Source organism: Phocoena sinus, chromosome 8 (genome assembly GCF_008692025.1).
Source record: "Phocoena sinus isolate mPhoSin1 chromosome 8, mPhoSin1.pri, whole genome shotgun sequence".
Lineage (NCBI taxonomy): Eukaryota > Metazoa > Chordata > Mammalia > Artiodactyla > Phocoenidae > Phocoena > Phocoena sinus.
In genome coordinates, this window is record NC_045770.1 from 59,221,592 (window position 1) to 59,247,834 (window position 26,243).

At 35.7% G+C, this 26,243-nt stretch overlaps 1 protein-coding gene across 3 annotated transcripts in view; it reads left to right on the plus strand.

Moving 5' to 3' along the window:
• Nucleotides 1-26,243, plus strand: part of FCHSD2 (FCH and double SH3 domains 2) — a 309,927-nt gene that overhangs the window by 150,477 nt on the left and 133,207 nt on the right. For all 3 annotated transcript variants that reach the window (XM_032640672.1, XM_032640671.1, XM_032640673.1), the window contains 3 exons: nucleotides 8,380-8,513; nucleotides 12,430-12,484; nucleotides 13,353-13,481. In XM_032640672.1, the coding sequence (XP_032496563.1) occupies nucleotides 8,380-8,513; nucleotides 12,430-12,484; nucleotides 13,353-13,481 (318 nt within the window). The remainder of the gene's footprint in view (nucleotides 1-8,379; nucleotides 8,514-12,429; nucleotides 12,485-13,352; nucleotides 13,482-26,243) is intronic.

Sequence of the window (26,243 nt, forward strand, 5' to 3'; positions counted from 1 at the left end):
AATATAAAAATGTTTTAATAGTATAATTCCATTTACCTCCCCGTTATGACTTTTGTGCTGTTAGGCCTTTTGAGTCTGTCCATGTCTTTTGTACTTTTTCCACGTTTTCTGTATTAATACCCTTTTTTCTCTCTGCACTTCAGTCTGAATGTTTTCCACTGATATCTTGCAGCTAATTAGCACTCTGTTCTATTTCTTTTTTTTCTTTTAATTTGTTTTGATTGATTGATTGAAGTAGAGTTGATTTACAATGTTTTGTTAGTTTCAGGTATACAGCAAAGTGACTCAGTTTTATTTTTTCTTCAGATTATTTTCCATTATGAGTTTTTACAAGATATTGAATATAGTTCCCTATGCTATCCAGTAAATCCTTGTTACTTAACCATTTTATATATAGTAGTTTGTATCTGTTAATCCCATACTCCTAATTTATCCCTTCTCCCCTCCCTTTTCTCTTTGGTAACCATAAGTTTGCTTTCTATATCTGTGAGTCTGTTTCTTTTTGTATATAGATTCATTTGTATTATTTTTTGGATTCCACGTATAAGTGATAATCATACAATATTTGTCTTTCTCTGGCTTACTTCACTTAGGATGGTATTCTCTAGGTCCATCCATGTTGCTGCAAATGGCAATATTTCATTATTTTTTATGGCTAAATTATATTTCACCGTGTGTGTGTGTATACCACCTCTTTTTTTAAAAAAAATTTTAATTGGAATATAATTGATTTACAATATTGTCTTAGTTTCTGCTGTACAGCAAAGTGAGTCAGTTATACATACATGTATAACCACTCTTTTTTAGATTCTATTCCCATATAGGTCATTACAGAGTATTGAATAAAGTTCCCTGTACATGCCACATCTTCTTAACCCAATTGTCTGTTGATGGGCACTTGGGTTGTTTTTGTGTCTTGCCTATTGTATATAGTTCTACTATGCTGTTCTGCTATTTTTAATTTGCTTTTAAAACTTATCTTTTGGAATCTCAGTATATTTTTTCAGTTCTGAAATTTTTATTTGATTTAAAAAAAATGGAGTCCATGTTTCTGGTGCAATTCTCCATGTTTTTTCTTTATCATCTTAAATGTCTCACTCCTAATCTCTGTTTCATAATTCCACTATCTGAATCACTATAGGTCTCTTTTTATCATTTACTGTTTCTTTGTTTGTTTTTGGTTATTTGGGTCTACTGGTTTAGTAGGCCTCACAGTCCTACTGTGGATAAAAATTATAGAGGCTCTGGAAGATGTTTTCTATTTCCAAAGAGAGTTAAGTTTTCTAGCAGGCAGATAGAATGCTATCAGATCACCTTGATTGTGTTAGGGTCTGGTTTTAGGCTTTTTAGTCTGGTGTATTTCACTTATGTCCTTATTCCTGGGGTCTTACCTGAAAGTTTGGAGTGCTTACCAAAGCATTTCTACTTTGATGAGACTTGAACTCCAACCTTTGTCTTCTCAACATCATGTAGCTTCTCTGATCCCTCTGTTCACTGCTCAGCTCATTAGTCTTTCAGCTACTGTTCTTTCCTGAATTTGTTAGAATTTGACTACACACATGCCATTTAGAAATCAACTGATGACTCAGGGAAAGTGCATGCAGATTTTTGGATTTGCTTCTCTGTAGTACCCTTCTTTCCAGGTCTAGCCTCTCAAGTTCCTGCTCTTTGGGCATCCACAAACTCCAACCTCTGTTTCCATAGTCTAGTAAAAAACCACTTTGTGTTTATATCTTACATCTCTGTGCCATGATTCAACAATTGCCCTAAGAAGAAAAGTCAAGGTAAATGCAGAGCTTACCTAGCTGTGCTCTGTTCTTCCAGATATCACAGTCCCTTCAGTCCAGCTTGTATTGCTGTTGTTTAATGCTGGCTATTTCTAAAAATCTCTTTTGTCTGACTTTTACAGTTTCTAGGCTATAGGAAGATAGTCAAAAACAACTTGTTCTGTCATGATCACAACCAATTTTGACTTAAAATTCTCCCTCAGTAACATTTTCTAATTGAGGTATAATATTTATAATATAAAATTTTATAATATATATAAAATTTATAATAAGTTTGAGGTGTACAACATAATGATTCAAAATTTTTCTAGATTATATTTCATTTATAGCTATTATAAAGTACTGGCTATATTCCCTACACTGTACAATATATCCTTATAGCTTATTTATTTTATACATTGTTGTTTGTACCTCTTAATTCCATACCCCCTCTCTTGCCCCTGCTCCCTTCTCTCTCCCCACTGGTAACCAGTAGTTTGTTCTTTATATCTGTGAGTCTGTTTCTTTTTTGTTGTATTCACTAGTTTGTTTTATTTTTTAGATTGTACATATAAATGTTAACATACAGTTTTTGTCTTTCTCTGTCTGACATTTCACTAAGTGTAATACCCTCTAAGTCCATCCATGTTGTTGCAAATGGCAAATTTTCATTCTTTTTAATGGCTGAGTAGTATTCCATTGTGTGTGTGTGGCATGTGTATGTGTACATATATATATATGTACATACATATATATGTGTGTGTGTGTGTGTATATATATATATATATATATATATATATATATATATACCACATCTTCTTTACCCATTCATCTGTTGATGGACACTTAGGTTACTTCCATATCTTGGCTATTGTAGATAATGCTACTGTGAACATTGAGGTGCGTGTATCTTTTTGAATTAGTGTTTTCATTTTCTTTGGACATATACCCAAGAGTGGAATTGCTGGGTCATGTGGTAGTTGTACTTTTAGTTTTTTGAGGAACCTTTATACTGTTTGCCACAGTGGCTGCACCAGTTTACATTCCCAACAGCAGAGTACAGGGTTCCCTTTTCTCCACATCCTTGCCAACATTTGTTATTTGTGGTATTTTTGATGATAGTTGTTCTAACAGGTGTGAAGTCATATCACATTGTGGTTTTGATTTGCATTTTTCTGATGACTAGTGATCTTGAATATCTTTTCATGTGCCTGTTGGCCATCTGTATATCTTCTTTGGAAAGTTGTCTATTCACATCTTCTGCCCATTTTTGTAATCGGGTTGTTTGTTTTTTTGATATTGAGTTGTATGAATTGTTTATATATTTGAATTTTAACCCCTCTGTAAATTTTTTTTGAAGTCTTTGTTGAATTTGTTACAATAGTGCTTCTGTTTTATGTTTTGGTTTTTTGGCCGTGAGGCATGTGGGATCTTAGCTCCCCATCCAGGGATCGAACCCACACCCCCTGCATTGGAAGGTGAAGTCTTAACCACTGGACCACCAAGGAAGTCCCCCCTCTGTAACATTTTAATGGTCATTTTTTTTTAATTTTTCTCTACTTCATCAGTTTTCTTTTATAATATTGGGGATAATTTCAGATACAACTATAAAGCGTCTGAACATTGTGAAGATTATAATGAGAATTATATCATGGCTTTTTCTAAATCACTTTCCATATGCTGACATTTGCTTATAAATCAAAACAAGAGCCACAATAATCTATGGCTTTTTAAAATTTAATCTATTCTCTTTTTTTAAATTGAGTTAAAATTGACATATTTCAGGTGTACAATGTAGTCATTTGATATTTGTGTATATTGCAAAATGATCACCTCAATAAGTCTAGTTAACATTTGTCATTCTTATATTAAACTAGCTATGCTTTTATCCATATCTTTCTCATTTATACTAGAGTTTACCTTCCTTGAAATAATTGGGACTCACATTTGTATGATACTTTAGATTGTAAACAGCTACCATATCCATTATAGTCTCATTTGATTCTCATGACAACCTGTTAGATTTGTAAATATTATTATTTTTCAAATGATGAAACTGAGGCTAAGAATGTTAGAGAGACTTAGGTAGCAAATTATTGAGCAAGAACTTGAATATTCTACTTCCTAATTCCAAATTGTATTCAATCCTTTAAAAATACTTGGAGTTTAATGTTTAAATAGGCTTACAGAAAAATATATACAACTTCTTTACCTCAGTAGACTATTTATAGATGTTCCCTACTCCTTTAACTAATTAGTTTTTACAGTAGTTGTAATTAATACATGGATAATTTGTTTTAGGATATCCTGTTTTCTACATCCTCTATTTCCTAATTAATTGTCAACGTTTCTATACAAGCTTTATGTTTATTATTTTTTACTTCTGAATAAATTTTTCATTTACTGTGCTTTATTTAGTCATTCTTCTGTTTTATTACCACTAAGGTAATAAAAGTTAACTTTTTTAAAAGTTATTTTCTTTTCTTTTTTTTTTTTTTCTTTTTCTTTCTTTTTGGGTGCACAGTGTGGCATTTGGGATCTTAGTTCCCTGACCAGGGATTGAACCTGCACCCCCTGCAGCTGAAGCACGGAATCTTAACCACTGGATCACCGGGGAAGTCCCAAAAGTTTTTTTCTTAGGATGAATTTCCAGGACAGGACTGCTGGGTCAGAGGATGTACTAGTTTGTAGGCCTTCAATGTATTGGTCCAAGTTACTTTTATTTTTATTCGTGCCTTCAAGTTATTAGCAAGTCTGTCTATCCTAGTATCTGTCATACTCAGGAATCATACTTTTAATTTCTTTACTAGGATCCTGAATTTTAATATCCAAGTTTGTCATTCTGTATGATCCCTTAGCCCTAATGTACACTTACACATCCATTTCTCTGTCTGCTCAGTGCTGATAACTCTTGGGAAAGAGCTGGGCATATATCACATCAAGGCTTTTCTTAACGTAGTTATTATTAAGCTTGTTTTTAAGTATATGACTTAATCCACCTCAGAAAATTGGATTTCTACAGAAGAAACTTATTTTAAAAGTTGGAAAGGAAGTCCTGTTCCTTTGCAAATTAAGTTTGATGACTTTTATTTAATAAATATGTTTGATATTTTGTTATGTGCAGGCATTTTCCTTTGAAGAAGAACCCAGCTTACTCTCACTTGAAACAGTTCACCTGGGTGATGGAAACATTTGGTTGTCGTTTTAATGAATACTAGGGAAGAAAGGATCACAAGAGATCTCTTCAGTGTGCACACAGGCTATCTCTAATACTCTTTGATAAACAGTATCTTAGAAACTTATGTAAAGGGAAAAAGCAAGTAGGAATAGAATCAACCAGAGTTTTCTGATGAGATTTTTGAGAAATCCTTTTTAAGATATGAACTGTCACAAAATTCATCTGATATTGTGGCACATATAGAAAGTAATTTAATTTAATAACCTTTTATAAATGAAAATGAATTAAGTAATCTCTATAAGATGTTTGGTTACCCGAGACTAAGGATAAATGTCCTTTAAAGGGTAGGGATATAAGGAGTGAGTGACTGTGTGTTTATGTTTCTGTCTGTGTGTGTGTGCACACGCAGGTGTGCATGCATATGTGCTCATGTCCAGGTACCCATGGTGTTCACTTTGTGGGAATATACTGAGATCTTATCCACATGGTTTGCAGTCCTCAGGAAAACCTTTGACCTACTGTGTTTCGTTTCCTCTCAAAATATTCAAATTAGCAGACCCTTTCTTAATATTGCTTAATATCACCCTGGGACTCTTGGGCTTCCCTTCATTGATTAGTTTTCTGAGGCCAAGTTTCATTGTTTTGGATGAACATTTTGAATGCAGATACCTTACACCTGACTCCTGTTTTAAATAATCCATCCCATTTGCCCATTAAACACAGTTGTGTTTTTTCAGACCATGCCCCAGTTCCTAGTTATTAATATCTAATTGTAGCCATGGAGCATTCTTTCAGCTCTTCACACATGCAAACATGGCATTATTGGGATGTTTAGCACTTCTCTATGGGAGTGTCAGGTTGTCACGGTATTATTTAGTAAACAAGAGATTTGTTTATGATAAGGACTATTAAAAATTACAGATTTGTTGCAAGATAAAAGCTTACTATTTTAGTATGTCTATATAATGAAACATTATTCAGCCATAAAAAGGCATGAAGAATTAGTACATGATACAACATAGATGAACCCTGAAAACATTATGCAAAGTGATAAAAGATGTATAAGGCTATGTATTATATGATTCCATTTAAACAGAATGTCTGAAATAGGAAATTTATGAAGGCAAAAGTAGATTAGTGGTTGCCAGGGACTGGGGGTAGGTGGAAATGGGAGTGACTGCTAATGGGTATGGGGTTTCTTTTTAGGGTGATGAAAATGTTCTGGAATGAGACAGAGGTAATGGTTGTACAACCTCGTGAATATCCTAAAAACCACCGGGGTTTGTGAGTTATATGTCAGTTCTTTTAAAGCTTACTATTTTAAGATAAAGTAACTGTGTGTGAAACCTTAAAAACATGGTTATCACAAAACTAGGGTACATACTATAGTGGATTACATGGTAAATTCACTGTATGACTTTGGGTAAGTTGTTTAACCTCTTTAAGTCTGTTTCTTCATCTTAAAATTGGACTAATATGAATACTTTTATCACAGAGTTGTTTTGAGGACTAAATGTGATGTAATACCTATAAAGTGCTGGACATAGTGTATTGTGCTTGTGCAGTGCACATAGGGAGTCTTCTTAAATGTAACTGAACATTCAGACTCATGAGTATCGTAGGCCACACCTGGCATGAGGTTCACTTAGAAGGACATTAGGACAGGGAACACAGTTAAGCAGCAGGGCAGCATCCTGCATTGGTAGAATTAGTTCTCCCACCAGTATGCTTCAGTCTACATAGCTAATCAGAGTTATTCTGTTTGGTCCCCAGGCGACAGGCCTGGGACAAGGAAATGAGACTCACATGTGCAGGGGTAGCCGCAGACTCTAAAGGAGAGGAAAACCTTTTATTACAGCTCTATAGACAGAGCTTCCAAGGTCCCTGCAAGGGACATGTCCAGATACAGGAATCACCATACTCACAGAAGCCCAAAGCCAAGAGTTCTCCATCAAATATTTGTAGTTCATTTGTAGTTTCTCCCAAGTTGATGCAATTTACTCATCAGGTAAATTCATATTTATACGTAGTGTTGCTGAATAACCCAGTTGACGTTGTGTCTTAGTCAGGTTTCTGTTGAAACACAGACCTTGGAAGTTAAGGGTCCAGTTTTCATGCAGCGGGGAAAGAGGTGTTTTTTTGTTTTGTCTTGTTTTACCCTTTATTCACAGCCTGACACTTATTAAGTGCTCAGTAAATGTACCCATAGGGAACCTTCCAGATCTCTCACTTCCTGTAAAGTAGTGAAACTCTAGCCTATATGTCACATTTCTAAGTTTATTTGTGCTTTATCCTTGCTTTTCTGATGTCCTTGTTCTATTCCACACTGCTCACCGTGGCAAAATAGTCCCTTACTTACCAATGTCTCTTCCTGCTTTGCTGTGTTTTTTCAGTCTGCACCATGCACTGACGATGCTATTCCAGGCTCAGAAGTTTTTCAATGGGGGCTGCCCTGAACTGGCCTCAGACTGGTGAAACTTCTCAGTGGTTTGTTTCAAACTGGGGAAAATAATTCCCCCTTTGGATATCCAGAAGGGTCCCAAAGCAGTGTTACTTTGGCCCCATTGTGTTATGAGAGTTTTTTGTTAAGTATTTCTTTGAGTTATTATGTCTGTCTCTTCTTCTAGAATCTGTATGTGTATCCAAAGAGTTGAGTTGGGGATAGTTTTGAGTAATAATTGTTATGTGGTACCCAGGTTTCTTGCTTCTCTCCTTCATCTTGGGCTTATCCTGTCAGACTTCTCAGATTTCTTATTTATTTATATTTTTGGCTGTATTGGGTCTTCGTTTCTGCGCTCGGGCTTTCTTTAGTTGTGTGGAGTGGGGGCTACTCTTTGTTGCAGTGCGCTGGCTTCTCACTGGGGTCGTTTCACTTGTTGCGGACCACAGGCTCTAGGCACATGGGCTTCAGTAGTTCTGGCTCGCGGGCTGTAGAGCGCAGGCTCAGTAGCTGTGGCGCATGGGCTTAGTTGCTCTGTGGCCAGACTTCTCAGATCTCAATCCTGCTTTCCCAGAAGTGAATCCTTCAGTACCCTTTGTACCATCAGTTCCCCAAACATATAGAGAAATTTTATTAACATTATGAAGATTACAGAATTGCTTTAATCTTTTGCCTTTATTGCTATGCTCCAACACTAAGAGCATTTTCACTGTTGCTCTTCTTATACCTTAGCTTAATGTCAGTTATCAGCAGCACTCAGAGGTTATTTCTCAAAGCAGAGTTGTTAAGCAAACTGTGTCACTATTCGATACATTACTTGAGATGGGAGTACCAGCTGTTCACTGTATTTCAGTTTGCAATTTGAAGGGTACTAAAAGTGCTGATTCTTCTCCTGGGTTTCCATCCTGAGGGCATAGTGCAGAGTTCTTAGGACAAACTCATTTTCTGTAAGCCTGAAGACTAAAATCATAATAATTGCACTTTGTATTTTACAGTGTGTGGACCAGTTGACAAAGATCCAAACTGAATTGCAAGAGACAGTGAAAGATTTAGCTAAAGGCAAAAAGAAGTACTTTGAGACTGAACAGATGGCTCATGCAGTACGAGAGAAAGCTGACATCGAGGCAAAGTATGTGTTTTAGCATTTCTGAAAAAGTGATTATACAAATAAATGTTATTTTTGCCAGTACTTTGTTTTCTGTTAATACAGGGCATAGAGTCATTCTTAGGTTATATTGGTTTCATTGGACCTCTAAATGTTACATACTTGAGATCAAATTTTCTTTTATATTAGTTGATTTTTATTTAAATTAATGTAAGCAAAATGGGAATATTTGATCAGTCAGTTTTCACATTAAATTGAATTTTGAAAAGGAAAGAAGACAGATGATCATGGTATTGGAAGCTTAGCAGAAGTCTGGTTAAAGTTGCTATGGTGTCTAGATATCAGGGTTTTAGAGCCTCAGTTTTCTCATGCCAGAGTAAATCAGTTGTAGTCGAAAATCCTTGATCCTCAGTATGCCTTTGAAGGACTATGGACGCATCAAGTAAGACCACTGACCTCAGTATAGAAACCTTGCCCCAGAATTTGTCTTATATGAAGTTCTAACGTATATAATTTTTAATGTATGCTTTAGGAACTGTGTGTGAATTTTACTTTCAATATATGTAAATTAAAAGTCCTTTATTTTGAGAATAATCAGGAAAAGAAGAAACTGGCAGTTTATAACAAAGAAATGCAAAGCTAGCAGTAGAGATTTTTGCAATGACAACTTGAGGAAAGATGAAAATTTTTTAAGGAAAAATAAACCTGTGTTATAGAATGGGATTCTGAAGCTGTCTCTGAGGAAAGGTGAGACTCCCATTCGGTGAGCTCACTGATGGAAAATGTAGGAGTTTGAACACCTAGTCATGAAATCAGAAAGGCTATGAACACTTGTACAGACTAGGAAGGAGTCAGGGTTGTCTTTCTAATATACTTTTTTATCTGCAGGAAATTAAGCAATCTCATAGGCATCTTGTGAAAATTTAGGGGCTCCTGGAAAGTTTATTTTGTCCCAAGGGATGGTAAATGAATACTCACAAAGTGTTTAATGTTACTGGAAAACATATTTAATATTTCCCTAACTTAGTTTATCTTTATTATTTTATTTTTATAAGCATACAAATATTTCCTGTACTTTCATAGAGTCAGTGAACCCATCTTCCCAGTTAGACCTGAAGTTTTTAGATTAGGTGCTTTCTGTTAGGAATATCCTTTCATGGTGGTTCTTAAGAACTTGTTTTTTAAAATGCTCAGGGATTCTAGAACAGAGAATTGACAGATTTGTAGAGCATATATAAATACCTACTTTAGCCAAGGTCCACAGGGTGAAAATGAGGACAATTGTGGGGCTGTTCCTGAGAAGTGTGGATTTGACAGGGTCTAATTCACAGGTGCTGATAACAAGAAACTGCCTTCAAATATAGCCCAGATTCAAAGGGGATACAGCAAATTAGACATTTAATTCAATGTGTAACTTTTCTGGAAAATTAATTCTGCAACAGAGAGAGAAATGCCTCTTTATCTTAATTCACTCACTAAGTGTTTATTGAATCACTACTCTATATCGGGTACTATGGATACAGAGATGAGGTAGATAAGTTTTGTCCTCAAGAAGTTTAAAGCCTAGAATTAAAAACAAACGTGTTTTAAAGTAGATTTATGATTTGTTTATTCACGGTAAACTTAAAGAAGTTACGTACCTAAAGTCACTCACCTAGTAATTAATTTATTTTAGTAGTTGTGTGAAAACACTTTTATGTAAGCATAGGAAATAGATTAATTTTGCCTAATGAAAAAGGAAACCTTTATAGAAAAAAGTGATGTTTGGACACAGTTCTGAAGAATGGTTTTTCTAAGTAGAGATGAGGGCTTCCCTGGTGGCGCAGTGGTTGAGAGTCTGCCTGCCGATGCAGGGGACACGGGTTCGTGCCCTGGTCTGTAAGATGTTACGGAAAAACCCAACCGAACATTTTGGCCAACCCAGTAGTTTTTTTGTGTGGTACGCGGGCCTCTCACTGTTGTGGCCTCTCCGGTTGCGGAGCACAGGCTCCGGACGTGCAGGCCCAGCGGCCATGGCTCACGGGCCCAGCTGCTCCGCGGCACGTGGGATCCTCCTGGACGGGGGCACGAACCCGTGTCCCCTGCATCGGCAGGTGGACTCTCAACCACTGCGCCACCAACGAAGCCCTAACCCAATAGTTTTGATAGATGATTTGACAGATAGAGATGTGTACATTAGGAGAGAGCATAGAAGGAAGGATACAGTTTGAAGGGATGGCTGAGTTCCACTTTGAATATGCATGTTCTGATAAATATGTGGGACCGTGGGGTGAATATATTTGGTAGAGGGTTATATATCTGACTCTCAGATGAGAAGTTGGGCCTGAAGATCTTGCTTTGGGGGTCAGTTGCATATCAGATGATAGTTAAAGAGATGAAAAAAATCATATATAAAATGAGATGAGAAGTTGAGTTTGGAAACCTAAGGAACATTAACATATGGAAGGTAGGTGAGGAAGAGGAGTATGTAGTATGGTTCATTGTATATATTTTATTTGCTCTAGATAATAATCTTTGAGGACAGGAACTGTATTATTTTACCTATTACTAGTACCTTCTTTATTACCACAAAAGGATTGTATGAGGATTAGAAAATGAAGCAGAAGCCAGAGATTTGAATCCTTATATTGGAAAATCCAGATGCAACTCAAGACTATTTAGATAATGGCTACAAAAAAAGTCGAAATGAGTATACCCCAAACACAGTCTTTCTTAACCCTGAACAGGCACTCTCAAATTTTAAAGTCTGTGGCCTTTGCTTTTCTAGATCAAAATGAATAGGAATCTGATTAATAAAAACAAAGAAAACCCCCATCAAATATGAATATGGCAAGGTAGAAAAATGACAGGAGTCTCTTAGACCCAGCTTTTTTTTAGTAGTGGAGTAGTTGGAATGCATGTTTGTATGTACGTCCTTGAATGTTTCTCTCTTGCTAGAAAGTTGAGAGGCAGCTTTTTCTGTCCTCACATTTGCTCTGCAGAGACTGGCTTGCTCTGTCTTCCAATACCAAACGGTCTGCAACTTTATTTCATATTATGGCATAGCTTCCAGCACATTCATTGACTTTTCCCATGGCAATCACCATGACACTGCAGTCAAGACAAACATTGCAGCTTCAGAAATTACTGGTTGTGGGGAATGTTGGTTGTTCCTTAGCATTTTTCTCCTTATGGTTCTCTCTAGTTGTTTGCATAAAGCCAAGATATTTTAATTACTGATTGTTAGATTATGGTTCCCCTCCTGAGCTGAGAGGGATTGAGGGAAATAAGGACACCAGAAAAGAGAAGCTTAAATAGAACAAAATCATATTAGGGCAGAAAGTCCAAGGGCTTTATCTCTATGTTCTGAATACTATAGATATGTTAAGAGTGGAGGGAGCACATAGGCAGGCACCCAAACAAGAAGCACTTTTAATGGGAGATGTGATGGAATTAAGGTCTTTGTAGAGCCTGGTCAGTATCATACAGTAGATTGCATTCCTGGCATTGGCACATTCATGGCACATTCCTGGCACATGGCCCTGAAAGCCTGATAATCTTTGTCTCCATAGGTTGGTTATCCATGGGCTTCTTTAAGCTTCCTTGCGGAAACTAAAGTATGTGCAATTGTATGATACTGGGAATAATCTATAGTTTGTTGACTCTTGTTTATTAGGAGATACCAACATATGGGATTCGTCAAATTGTATTTTTGTCATTCAGGATATTTTTATTTTATTAATCCCACTATTTTCTGTGTCACCATAATATTAAATTCTTCCTGTAGTAAAATAAAAGAAAATAATCATTGCTTTTGGTTTTCCATTTATTTAGTTCTCTTTTAGAATAGTGTCACGGGGAAAGGCCACTTTTTAAAAAATTTAGTAATTATAATACTTAATCGTTTTATTATGATGTAATTTGATAATTTTATTAACATACTTTTCTATTTTTATTATAGATCTAAACTTAGTCTTTTTCAATCAAGAATCAGTTTACAGAAGGCAAGTGTAAAGGTGAGTTTTTGAAAACTGTATTTCACAATTGAGAAACCTTAGCTTAAAAAAAAAAAGAATTGGGCCTTTTGAGGGTGCAGTTCAATTATTTCCATCTGATTTCCATTTAGAGAAGCATTTTAAAGTCATTAGGGAAGAACTTTTTTTCCCAGTGCATGAGGGTTTTTCAACTAAGTGTCAGCACTTTGGATACTCCCTGCTTCTCAAGATTGCTTTAGAGATAAGTTTCTATACCTAACCTGCTTAGGTAGCCTTTTGTCTTCAACACTTAGTCCAAGAGACTTTAACAAGTCCATGGGCTTTAGAAAGCTCAATAAAATCCATTTCACTCAGATTTATACCTCTGAGCAGATATTTTGGGCCAGATGCAAGTGAATTTTTCCTGTGGGATCCTCAAGCTGTAGAACACCTGATAAATAAGCTTAGTGATCTACATTTGTCTGCCTGGCTCCCAACTAGCATGCATTTCTTTTGGCACATTAGGGGGTGTTGATTTTTTTTCAAACTGTTTTTTAACTCCAGCAGATTACCCAAGTCTTTGAAGATAAGGGACTTACTTAATTTGAGAACCTTTATCTTCCCATCATAATAAAATGAGCAAAACATTATGAAGTTCTCTCAAAAGCTTTGGAAATTCTTAAAGTGTAAATAACAAATATTTGAAAGCACTCTTACTGTGTCAAACAGTTCTAGTCACTGTTTATTTAATTCTTCAATAGTGTTGAAGAATTTTTATATGCATATAAATGTTTCTCTACATGGTCATCTTTACTCTTGTTGGGGAGACAACTAAGAGTGGTATCCTCATATGTTTTTCAGTACAGTATCAGTTTGCACTGACTTTTTCTTCTCTCTTACTATGTTTTAGTTAAAAGCCCGGCGATCTGAGTGTAATTCCAAAGCTACCCATGCAAGGAATGATTATCTTCTTACATTAGCGGCAGCAAATGCACACCAGGATCGCTACTATCAAACAGATTTAGTTAACATTATGAAGGTAATACAGCCTTAATATCTGTGGTAATATTGTATCATTAAAGACAAAACAACTCATGAGTTGACTGTTGGGTGTATGGGATTGAGTCTATACAATAGCAGCCAGGCTACCTCGCATTTTGTTGGAATATACTTGGTATTGTTTAGGTGACCTCTGTTTCATGTAATCTGAATTAATTTTAGTATAAGAAAATGTTTAAAGCCAAATATAGTAAAAGATTGTATTATTCCCTAGCAGCAGCAGATATTTACTGTATAGTGGTTATTAATATATGATTATTAAAAAACAAAACAAAACAAAAAAAATATATGATTATTTTTTAAAAGCTTAGCTTTTTAAATTTTTATCATTTTATGCTTAATTGATAAGTAAACTTGTGCATTAATATTTTATGAGGTGCCTGTGGGTAAAACAAGAGAAAATGTAACTCGTAGTTATATGAAAATGTCTCTGCCCTGAAATGTAGGGTTACAGTTTCTTGTATGACAAAATTCGATCTTGGTCTTTCTCTGTTTATACACCTATATGTATCTTTAACTTTAACTCAAGTAAAGGACAAAGGGTGGAGGAGCAGAAAACTTTTTTAACATGCTGCCAGGTTTGCCCTCACTGCTGATAGACAAGCTCTGCTTTGAATTGTATCTCATTCTCTGCTGTTGTCTCAAGGACCCAAACTTTTGATTATTCTATCTTTATTTTCAACCCATCCCTCTCAAATGTATTGTTCTTAATGACTGTCCAACCACATTGCTTTCATTGAATTGCTTGCTTTACAAATCAGAGGTGTTGAGAATGGGGTGCAGCAGGAATGGGCGCTCTCTTTTTTCTGCAGTGCCTCTGGAAAAGAGATAAACTCTGTCCAGAAACTACGAGTTCTTTCCTTGAAAGTAGAGACAGGACATTTACTGGAAACTTTAAGGAAAAACGGAGGGATGGAGAGAGTAAAACTGAACTAAAAAGTATCCTATTGCAAAATTTTTTATTTCCTTTTTGTTTATTGTCTGAAATCCCCTTTCCTGGCTTCTATCCTGTTCTGACTTCTGCTGGTTAGGATACAGGTGGTAAGAGAGACAAGGGATTGTTTTGACATCCCAGATGAGAACTCTGCATACATTTTCCCGTAAAATGTTGGACCTAAAGTTTTAGACATTTTAGTATCTTATTAGGTGTTACACAGTGCTTCAGACTTACAAGGACCAACTGGAGACTTGGCCTCCCAGTATAACCTGGTTTCTCTAGGGAAATATATATACTCAGTTTCAAACAACTCCTTTATTAAAAAAGATTTTTAATACAGCTCACATTTAAGTTTGTAATTCCCCATATACCATCTGCTATTACAACAAAGCTGTTAACTATATACTTTCCCCTTTGCATATTTTTAAATGAACACTGTATTAGTTTAAGCATCAGCAAAAATAAAATCTTTATTTTTTATTTTTTTATTTTTTCGGTACACGGGCCTCTCACTGTTGTGGCCTCTCCCGCTGCGGAGCACAGGCTCAGCAGCCATGGCTCACGGGCCCGGCTGCTCCGCGGCATGTGGGATCCTCCCAGACCGGGGCACAAACCCGTGTCCCCTGCATCGGCAGGCGGACTCTCAACCACTGCACCACCAGGGAAGCCCCATCTTTATTTTTTTTAAATTGAATCCACAGCCAAAAAAGATCTCTTTCCTAAAACCCTATGGTCTTTTATAAACCAGGAAAGGTACAGAATTATGTGGGGAATCTACCCCTGCCAGAATCAAAGAGGAGGTTAATGGGCCTAGCCAGCAATCAGATTATGTATCTTTGAACTTACTTTGAAGCCCTTATGCACCTAGGCATTTGATCATCATTGGGTAGGTTATGCTTCAGATTACTCGTTTCATGAAACATTAGAGGGTACTGAAATGATTAAAAAAAGAAATAGAGGCAGGAGTCCCTCCTATCCCTTAAAAATAGGAAAATATAGTCTCAATTTTCATATTGTATGTGTTCATTCATTTTCTTCCGCATTCTTATTCATAGTCTGCAGTATTGGAAAACTCCCATTAATGCTGTTAGCTACTTAGTAAGTTCCTATCATTGAAATGATAGTGGCCCTTTAGTAGCTGTCTTGGTAAGGTCTATTTTCTGGATTTTTGTTAAAGTTATAATGCCTTAAGTAGAATCTTTTTAAAAAATATTTATATGAATAGCTTGGAAACAGGAGATTTGAGTCATTGATTTCATCATACACATTTAATAGTTACTTAGAGTGTAGTAGCTATGCTAGGCTTTGGGAAGAAGCAAAAATGAACAAGACACTCTTCTTATCCTCAAAGAGCTCAGTCTAGTCAAAGAGAGAGATACATAGAAATGATTACAAATTAGAATAATGAAATCACTTACTGCCAGAGGACCATGGTTAGTAGTAAGAGCAGCTATCTTTTTTTTTTTTTTTTTTGATTGCTTGGTATTATCCTGATCACTTTGGGCATATTATCCTATCTCATTTTCTTCTTTATCCTGGTTAGAGTATATGGTTCATTATTTAAATAACACACTAGCCTATAAATGAAATGAAATGAGATCCCAGCTCTGGATGAACCACTCTCTCTATATCTGCATCTAAGTAGCCAAGCACTGTTGAAGAAAACTTTTCAACAGAACAGATTCATGATTATAAATTAATGTAGAACCAGTATCAAATGGACCCTCAGCACTGCTCAGATATCCTACTGTATTTCACTGGTTGACTTTCTCTACTATTTTCAACAATTTTTTCACCTTTTTCCCTTCTCCTCAAATCTGACTTACCCCTTTTCTTTCACACTTAGCAAGTGGTCTTTCTTCCTAATTTACAGAGAAAATAGAAACCATTAAAAGGGAACTCCATTATTGTCCCATTACAGGCTTCATCTGTGTTCAAGACTCTTCCAAAGTGTCTCAATAACTATCTAAAGATGACTGTTTCACTTCAGCTTTGGATCATATCTCATTCCCTCCTGCCTTCTCAGGGATTTATTAAACAATTGATTATTTTTTTCCTTATATTTCTTGGACGTTCTATTCTTACATTAACAGTTGATAGGATCTTAGTGATGACAGCCCTCAGTATGTCTTGTGTTACTCCTCTAATCTGGATTAATTGCCCTCTGTGTCCCGTGTAATGCAGTTATTCTGGGACCTTCCTTTGTCTCTCTCCTATGTTGGATCTCCAGCTGTCTGTATCACATCTTTTTTCTTGGTTTACTTTGTTCTTTGGTGGAATATCCTCCAGTACTTTCTTGAGAGACTGGGCATGGGAGGTAAGTTTTTTGAGATACTGTGTTATAAAGATGTCATTTTTCTGTGCTCATACTTGGGTATAGAATTAAAGGTTAAAAAACCATTTTTATTCAAATGTTGAAGACAATTCTTCGTGTTTTCTTGTTTCCTGTGTTGGTACTGAGAACTCCAAACCATCTGATTCTTCATTCTTCATATCTGATCTAGTGTTTTTTCTTTTTAAAAGCTTATGAAATATTATCAATATGTCCTTTGATTCTTAAATTAATTCTTTCCTTTTTTCTCTTTCTAGAATTCTAATTATTAAGATGTTGGACTTAATTATTCTGGAATTCTAATTATTAAGGACTCCTGGCCTAGTCCTTCAAATTTCCTTTTTCTGTTATTGTTCTTTGTCATTATGCTCTACTGTCTGTGAGACCTCTTCAGCTTTATAGTTCAACTCTTTTATTAAGTTTTTAATTTTTTAAACATGGTTTTAATATCCTTTTGTTCCCTGAATGTTCTTTTTTTATAACAGATTTTTGTGCTTTATCTTCTCTTTTTAATTCTGGTGGTCTCAATAACAGAATTTATTTTAAAGTTTTGTTTTCCGTGCATAGTCTCTCTTTTAGCCTGTGGGTAGGACTTGTCAACTTTGAGCTTCACTGTAGGGTGTTCTCGTGGACCATTTGTAGGGGAAATTGTAATGTCAGTATCCTTGTATCTCTCCTCTTGAGTTGGTCAAAACTCCTTCTTTGCTCCCTTCATCATTTCTTCAGATCTCTTTTCTTGTGTTGTTTGCTGAGGAAGACTTCCATTATCTCCTTAACCCAGTTACACTCCCACCCAGTATGATGGTCTCATAAAATGGTTTATCTCATCTTTGAAGTACTTAACATGGTTGTAGTTTTACCTGTATCTGTGTGATTATGTGATAAATGCCTTATCTCCCACTTAACTATACATTCCATGAAGGCAACGATTGTGTCTGTATCACTTGAGACTCCATCCTTGCTACCTAGTACAGTGTTTGATTCCTAATATGTGCTAAATGTTTGTAAATTAATACATATTGAAGAATGAATGAATGAATGAGTGAATGAAGAATCAATCTCATTTTAATCCTTACAGGATGAATCATTCCCATTTTACATATGAGGAAACTATGACAAAGCCTGTATTCAACTCTGGCAGGTCTCTCTGCCTTCAGAGCTGGTGCCATTAGCTCTTTAAATAATACCAGCTTATTGGACTTATTTCCTTTTTCCTTGTTAAATGTGGGATAATCCTGCACTATCTTATCTCCTTTGGCTTCTGTGAGGAGCAAATGAGATAATGAAGCGTGTTTTTGTTAATTTTGAAACTTGTTTATACACGTTATATATTGTCCTATTAAGTAACAGAAATTCTATTATTCTGTTTTAAATAAATCTTGTTTTCGGGAGGGGGAGAGCATAGAAGAGACCTCAAATGCTTGGGAGTGAGAGTGGAACAACTGTTTGGGTGTCTAACATTGTTGGGTTCTCTGTCTAGGTACCCAGAATACATTATTTCATTTAGTTTTCATAACATCTTTCAAGGTAAATATCATTATCCCTGTTTTACAGGTCGGATAGCGGAGGCTCAGTGAGGTTCAGTTAATGTATATAATAGCCAGGACTTAAATCAAGGTCTCTGTAACTTCATACCCTGTATTCTTTCCTAGATTTCATGCTGTGTTCTTTTCTACATACCATTCCAATCTTCTTGTTGGTAAAATTTAGTATAATAAGTGGTACCATACTATAAATATCATAAATTCTGAGAGAACTGTAGAAAAAAATTAACAATTGAAAATGGCAGATTGTCCCCTGTTCTAATTATTCTAAAGAGTAAGATCATGTCAGTTTCTAAATAAAGTATTTAGATAGGTTCTCCAAGGAATATTTTGTATTCCTTATGCCAGTACTGATTAGCGTGGATACTAAATATATTACTCTGTGTCTGTATATTATCAGGCAAGTTTTTTTCAAACTCGAAACTAAAACAACAATGACAAAAAACAAAAAACTATTGCTAAGCCATGGAAACCAGATAACTGATTTCATCAAATCTATAGAAAGCAGTTCAGCTGACTGTTGGGAGGTAAGGTAGTTTGTTCCTCAAATGTTCCTTTTTTGTAGTGTATTCTTGTGCAATATATAAACTGATATTTTTACTTTTAGAAGCTTGTGGAATATTTTCTTAGTGGTTTGGATGAGGAAGGATGAAGTATAATGCATCATACTAGAAAAGGGAACAAATGTCAATCTAATGAAAGACTTTTTGAAAAGCTTAACATTAGGACCCTATCTCTAGACAAATGTTTAGTGGAAGCTAAACATATCTGGACTACTTGATAATTGGGCAAAGTAATAAAAGGTGAACATCTTTATATGTGACAAATATAGAAAATATGATAATATGGCATATCTTTTACAGACATTTGTCTTGGTTAAATGAAGAGAAAGTCATTATTGGTATCCAAGTCTTTTATTTTTAAGGCTTTTCTGGCTAAAGCACTAATTATTCCGAAAGTCTTCTTCATTCTCTTGTAGCATTTTTAACTCTCATCTTCTTGATTTTAAGTCATAACTCTTCTGGTTTCCCTGCCATCTCTCTAGCTGTTGTGCTTCTGATCCACCTAGTAATGTTTGTTAACTTAACAAATTAACATGGAAGTCCCCAAATCTCAAGATTGGCTCTCTGCTTCTCTTACTTTACATACTCTTTCTTTCAGAGAGTAATTATTTGGCTCTATTTTTATTAATATTGTATGATTCTCAGATCTGTATGTAACCTTGCCCTTATAATTATCCATATGTTTGCCTTTCCTTCAGTGGCTGAAACTTTCTAAACTAGAGGCAACTCTATTTCCCATTGTTCCCTTGAATAAGTACCCCCTTCTAGGTTTCAGGTGACAACTGCTGACAGCAGCTGCACTGTCAAATACAATAGTCCTTAGGTACATGTGACTATTTAAAATAATTAAGTATAAGTAAAATTTTTAATTCTGTTCTTCAGTCACAATAGCCACATTTCAAGTGCTCAAAAGTGACGTAGGTAGTGGCTACCATATTGAACAGTGCAGATATAGAATATTACTATCATCACAGAAAGTTCTGTTGGACAGCAGTGGACTAAAGCTTATTTAGTTTTTGCTTGTTTTCCTCCCTTCCTCCTTTATCTGGCTATCAATAACACTGATGATCGTTTTCCCCAATAACCATAACCATGATTGTATTCGTATTATTTCAGAATTAATTGCTTCTTCATTTGCACTGTATACCTTGAAATCAAACAGAGGTTGGCAAGCGTTTTCTGTAAAGGGCCTAATAGTAAATATTTTAGGCTTCTCTGTCACAGCCACTCAACTCTGATGTTGTAGGATAGTCATTGACAACATGTAAACAAATAAATGGCTGTGTTCCAATAAAACTTTATTTATAAAAATAAGCATCAGGCTGGATTTGGCCCACAGGCCTTAGTTGCAGACCCTTGGTATAGAACTTTAAAAACTATATATGAAAATTTCTAAATATATAAATACATTCAAAGAAAAATTAAATGAATACCCATTAACTCACCACTCAGCTTCAGAAATGAAACTCTGCTAATAAAATGGAAGCCTCCTGTATGACTACTCCCAAAACATCCCTCTCATCCACCACGTTGTAACCACCACTCTGACAATATATTGTATTGTCTTAGATGGTATTGTACCCTGTAATATTCTGCAACTTGCTATTTTCCCACTGAACATTATATTTGTTGAAATTCATCAATATGGATTTTTAACCTTATTAATTACCATTTTGCTATTTAGTATTTCATTGTCTATGTATCATAAATTACTTATCCATTTTCTTAGCTGAAAGTTAGTTGTTTTGGTTTTATTCTTATAAACAGTGCTGCTATCAACATTCTTGTATGTGTCTCGTGGTGTATTTATTCAAGAATTTCTTAAGGAAATATCCATAGGAGTGGTGTGTGTTAGCAGCTTTACCAAAGAGGGCCAGATTGTGTTACAGCACTTTTTATTATACCTTTTAATACTGTTAGTGTGTTATGTTAAACTCAGCAAATACTTGAGTGTATATTTGGTGATACGCATGGTGATACAGAGATAAATTGGACATGAGCCATATGAGCAGTGAGCCAGAAAGAAGAAGGTTATAATTCTCTAGAGCAGCCCCTAAAGGGTATATGGAATATGAGGTGATACATCCTTTCCCCTGCTATATTGTTTATATTATGGTTGGCTCCCTGTGACACAAAATATTAGGATACTTCTTGGCCATTTTTACCAAACTTCTAAAGCAGTGATTTTAAAATATTTTTAGCAGTTGAACAACTGCTACAGACTCCTACATGGAATCCATATACATAAAGCAGATAAAAGGGAAGCTGTTTGGTTAAAGCCTATGAGCCTCTTTCTGCTTTGTGTGGGTCCCATTACCCATACTTGCATATGTCATCCTCTACTTCTTTCCCTTAGTTCCTGAGGCATTATGCTGAATACTAGGGTTCCTTGAAATATAATTTGGAAACAACTGTTCTAAGACAGGGTTCCTTTAATAGAATTCTTAGCTTTACCTAGCTAATCTTCATGCTAGATTCCTTCAAAGTAATAATGTGCTGCCCAAATCCTCCAGTGGACAAGACCAACAGGAAATTGAGTATTCTGACTTGAGAGCTTAATTGGATGTCTTAGGCTAGAGAGTCATCAATAATTGAGGGACAAAAGCAATCTTGAGAAAACAGAACAAAGCTGGAGGTATCATGCTTCCTCACTTCAGACTATTCTACAAAGCTATAGTAATCAAAACAGTATGATCCTGGTACAAAAACAGACACATAGATCAGTGGAACAGAACACAGAGCCCAAAAGTAAACCCACACACTTACAGTCAGTTAATCTACAACAAAGGAGGTAAGAATATACAACAGAGAAAAGATAATTTCTTCAATAAGTGGTGTTGGGAAAACTAGGCAGCTACATGTAAAAGAATGAAATTAGAACATTTTCTTACACCATATACAAAAATAGACTCAAAATGGATTAAAAACCTAAGTGTAAGACCTGAAACTATAAAACTCCTAGAAGAGAACATGGGCAGAACACTTTTTAACATAAATCTTAATGATATTTTTTTGGGATCTGTCTCCTAAGGTAAAAGAAACAAAAGCAAAAATAAACAAATAGGATCTAATTAAACTTAAAAGCTTTGCCCAGCAAAGGAAACCATGGACAAAACAAAAAGACAACCTACTAAATGGGAGAAAATATTTGCAAATGATAAGACCAATAGGGTAAATATCCAAAATATATAAACAGCTCATACAACTTAATGTTAAAAAAAAATCTGATTAAAAGATGGGCAGAAAATCTGAATAGACATTTTTCCAAAGAAGATATACAGATGGCCAACAGGCACATGAGAAAATGACCAAGTTGCTGATTATCAGAGAAATGCAAATCAAATCCACAATGAGATATCACCTCACACCTGTCAAAATGGCTATCATCAGAAAGTCTGCAAATAACAAGGAAGTGGAGAAAAGCGTTCTCTAATACACTGTTAGTGGGAATGTAAATTGGTGTAGTCACTATGGAAAACAGTATGGAGCTTTCTCAACAAACTAAAAACAGAACTACCATATGATCCAGCAATTCCACTGCTGAGTATATATCTGAAGAAAAGAAAAACACTAATTTGAAAAGCTGCATGCACCCCAATGTTCATAGCAGCATTATTTACAATATCCAAGATATGGAATCAACCTAAGTGTTCATCAACAGACAAAAGGATAAAGAAGATGTATGTAAACAATGGAATATTATTCAGCCATAGAAAAGAATGAAATTCTGCCATTTTTAGCACGGATAGACCTAGAGGGTATTGTGTTTAGTGAAATAAATCAGAGAAAGACAAATACTGTATGTTATCACTTATATGTGGAATCTAAAAAAAAATAAACAGATGAATGTATAAAACACAGGTAATCAAAACAGTGTGGTATTGGCACAAAAACAGATATATGGATCAATGGAATAGAATAGAGAGCCCAGAAATCCACACACCTATGGTCAATTAATCTTCTACAAAGGAGGCAAGAATATGCAATGGAGAAAGGTAGTCTCTTCGGCAAGTTGTGTTGGGAAAGCTGCACAGCTGCATGTAAATCAGTGAAGTTAGAACCTCCCTCACACCATGCACAAAAATAAACTCAAGATGCCTGAAAGACTTAAATATAAGACAGGACACCATAAAACTCCTAGAAGAGAGCTTAGGCAAAACATTCTCTGACATAAATCGTAGCAATGTTTTTTTAGGTCAGTCTCCCAACGCAATAGAAATAAAAGCAAAAATAAGCAAATGGGATCTAATCAAACTTACAAGCTTTTGCACAGCAAAAGAAACCATAAACAAAACGAAAAGACAGCCTATCGACTGGGAGAAAATATTTGCAGATGACACGACTGACAAAGGCTTAATCACCAAAATGTACAAACAACTCATACAACTCAATAACAAAAAAACAAACAACCCAATCAAAAAATGGGCAAAAGACCTAAACAGACATTTTTCCAAAGAAGACATACAGATGGCCAGTGGGCACATGAAAAGGTGCTCAACATCGCTAATTATTAGAGAAATGCAAATCAAGTACAATGAGGTATCATCTCACACCAGTCAAAATGGCCATCATTAAAAAGTCCACAAACAATAAATGCTAGAGTGGGTGTGGAGAAAAGGGAACCCTCCTATACTGTTAGTGGAAGTATAAGTTGGTGCAGCCACTATGGAAACCAGTTTGGAGGTTCCTTAAAAAATTGAAAATAGAGCTACCATATGATCCAGCAATCCCACTTCTGGGCATATGTCTGGAGAAAACTCTAATTTGAAAAGATACATGCACCCCAGTGTTCATTGCAGCACTGTTTACAATAGCCAAGACATGGAAGCAACCTACATGTCCACCAACAGATGAATGGATAAAGAAGATGTGGTACATATATACAACTCACCCATAACAAGGAATGAAATAATACCATTTGTAGCAAAATGGATGGACCTAGAAATTATCATACTAAGTGAAGTAAGTCAGACAGAGAAAAACGTATAATGTGATATCACATATATGTGGAATCTAAAAAATGATACAAATGAACATACTTAAAAACAGAAACAGACTCACAGACATGGAAAACAAATTTATGGTTACCAGAGGGGAAATAGGGGTGGGAGGGATAAATTAGGAGTTTGGGATTAGCAGATACAAACTACTATATATAAAATAGATAAACAACATGGTCCTACTGTGTAGCACAGGGAACCAAATTATATTTATATATTTATATATATGATATATATCTGAATCACTTTGCTATACACCAGAAACTAACACAGCCTTGTAAATCAATTATCTTCAGTTAAAAAAACAAACCAGAAACAGACTCCAGATATAGAGACCAAACTAGTGGTTACCAATGGGGAGAGGGAAGAGGAAAGAGACAAGATAGGGTTATGGGATTAAGAGATACAAACTACTATGTATAAAATAAATAAGCAACAAGGATATATTGTACAGCACTGGGTAATATAGCCATTATTTTTTAGTATCTTTAAATGGAGTATAATCTATAAAAATATTAAATCACTGTGTTCTACACCTGAAATGAATATAATATTGTAAATCAACTATACTTCAATTAAAAATTTTTTTAAAACAATAAATGAGTATTGAAGCAGAGAGTATATAAAACTACTTACAGGATAATGTATAGGGTGATAAGACGTATAAGGAGAATACTTAAACCAACTATTTTTAAGTCAACCTTATTAAGGTATAATTAACACACAATAAAATGCATCTATTTTAAGTATACAGTTGGTTGAGGTTTTTAAAAATATTTATTTATTTATGGCTGCGTCGGGTCTTAGCTGCGGTACGTGGGATCTTTGTTGCGGCATGGGGGATCCTGTGCTGTGGCATACGGGCTCCTTGTTGCGGCGCTTGAGCTTCTCTCTAGTTGTGGCACGCAGGCTCTCTAGTTGTGGCACACATACTCAGTAGTTGTGTCGCATGGGCTTAGTTGCCCCATGGCATGTGGGACCTTAGTTCCCCAACCAGTGATTGAACCAGCATCTCCTTAAAAGGTGGATTCTTAACCACTGGACCACCAGGGAAGTCCCCAGTTGGTTGAGTTTTGACAAGTATACATACCCATGTAATCATTTTCATAATCACAATCAATATTTAGAATATTTCTACCCCCCAAAACTTCTCTCTTGCTCCTTTGCAGTTTGTATCACTATATAACAGATTGACACAGACTTAGAGACTTTAAACTAACCCCATTTATTATCTCACAGTTCTGTAGGTCAAAAGTCCAGGTGGGCTCAGCTGGGTTCTCTGCTTAGGATCTCACAAGACCAAAATTCAAGGTGTCACCTGCTCTGGGTTCTCATCTGGAGCCTCTTGAGGAGAATCCAATTTGAGGATCATTCAGGTTGTTGGCACAGTCCTGTTCCTTGTGGTTATAGGACTTAAGTCCTTTTTTTGCCTCCTGGCTGTAGGCTGAGGGTCACTTCTCAGCTCTTAGAAGTTATGGTCAGGTCCTTTGCACGTGACTCCCTTCATGTCCAAACTAGCACAGAATCCTTTTCAGTTTTTTTCAATCTCTGCTTTCTCTTTTGCTACTAACTAGAGAAAATTCTCTGCTTCTAAAGGGCTCTTGTGAATAGATTAAGTTCACCAGATAATCTCCCTTTTACTATGTAACATAACATAATTGTAGGAATGATGTCTCATAGTCATGTGTTCTGTCCACACTAAGATTTTATAAGGGCAAAAGACATTGGAATCATCCTATAATTCTGCCTAACTCAGCAGTCTTGCATATATTTTGTTAAATGTATTCCTAAATATGTCAGTGTTACTATAATTTATGTTTTAATTTCATCTTTCAATTCTTTTTATTAATATTTAGAAATACAGTTGATTTTTACATATTGACCTGTCCAGTTGCTGTGTTACTCTGCATAACAGATTACTGTAAAGCTTAGTGTCTTAAAATAGCATCAGCATTTTTTCTGCTCTTGAATCTATACTTTGGGTAGGGCTCAGAGGGGTTAATTTGTCTCTATACCATTCCATAGCAGCTAGAGCAGCTCAAAGGCTAGGGGCTGAATTCTTCTGAGAGCTTACTTTCTCATATGTTTGGTGATTGATGCTCCCTATTGGCTGGGACCTTGCTGAGGCTATTGGCTGGAGCTGCTGCACTCGGCTTCTCTGTGTTGCCTGGGCTTTCTCACAGTGTTGTGTTTGGGTTCCAGAGACAAATATATGAGTGAGGCAGGGAGGCTGACCAGACACAGGTAATATTGCCTTTTATGAAATTGTCTCAGAGGACATAGAGTCTTCTGCATTCCATTCATTGAAAAAGTTACAAAGTTCTATCCAGTGTCAAGAGGGATTGATGGGGTAGATTCTACTTCTT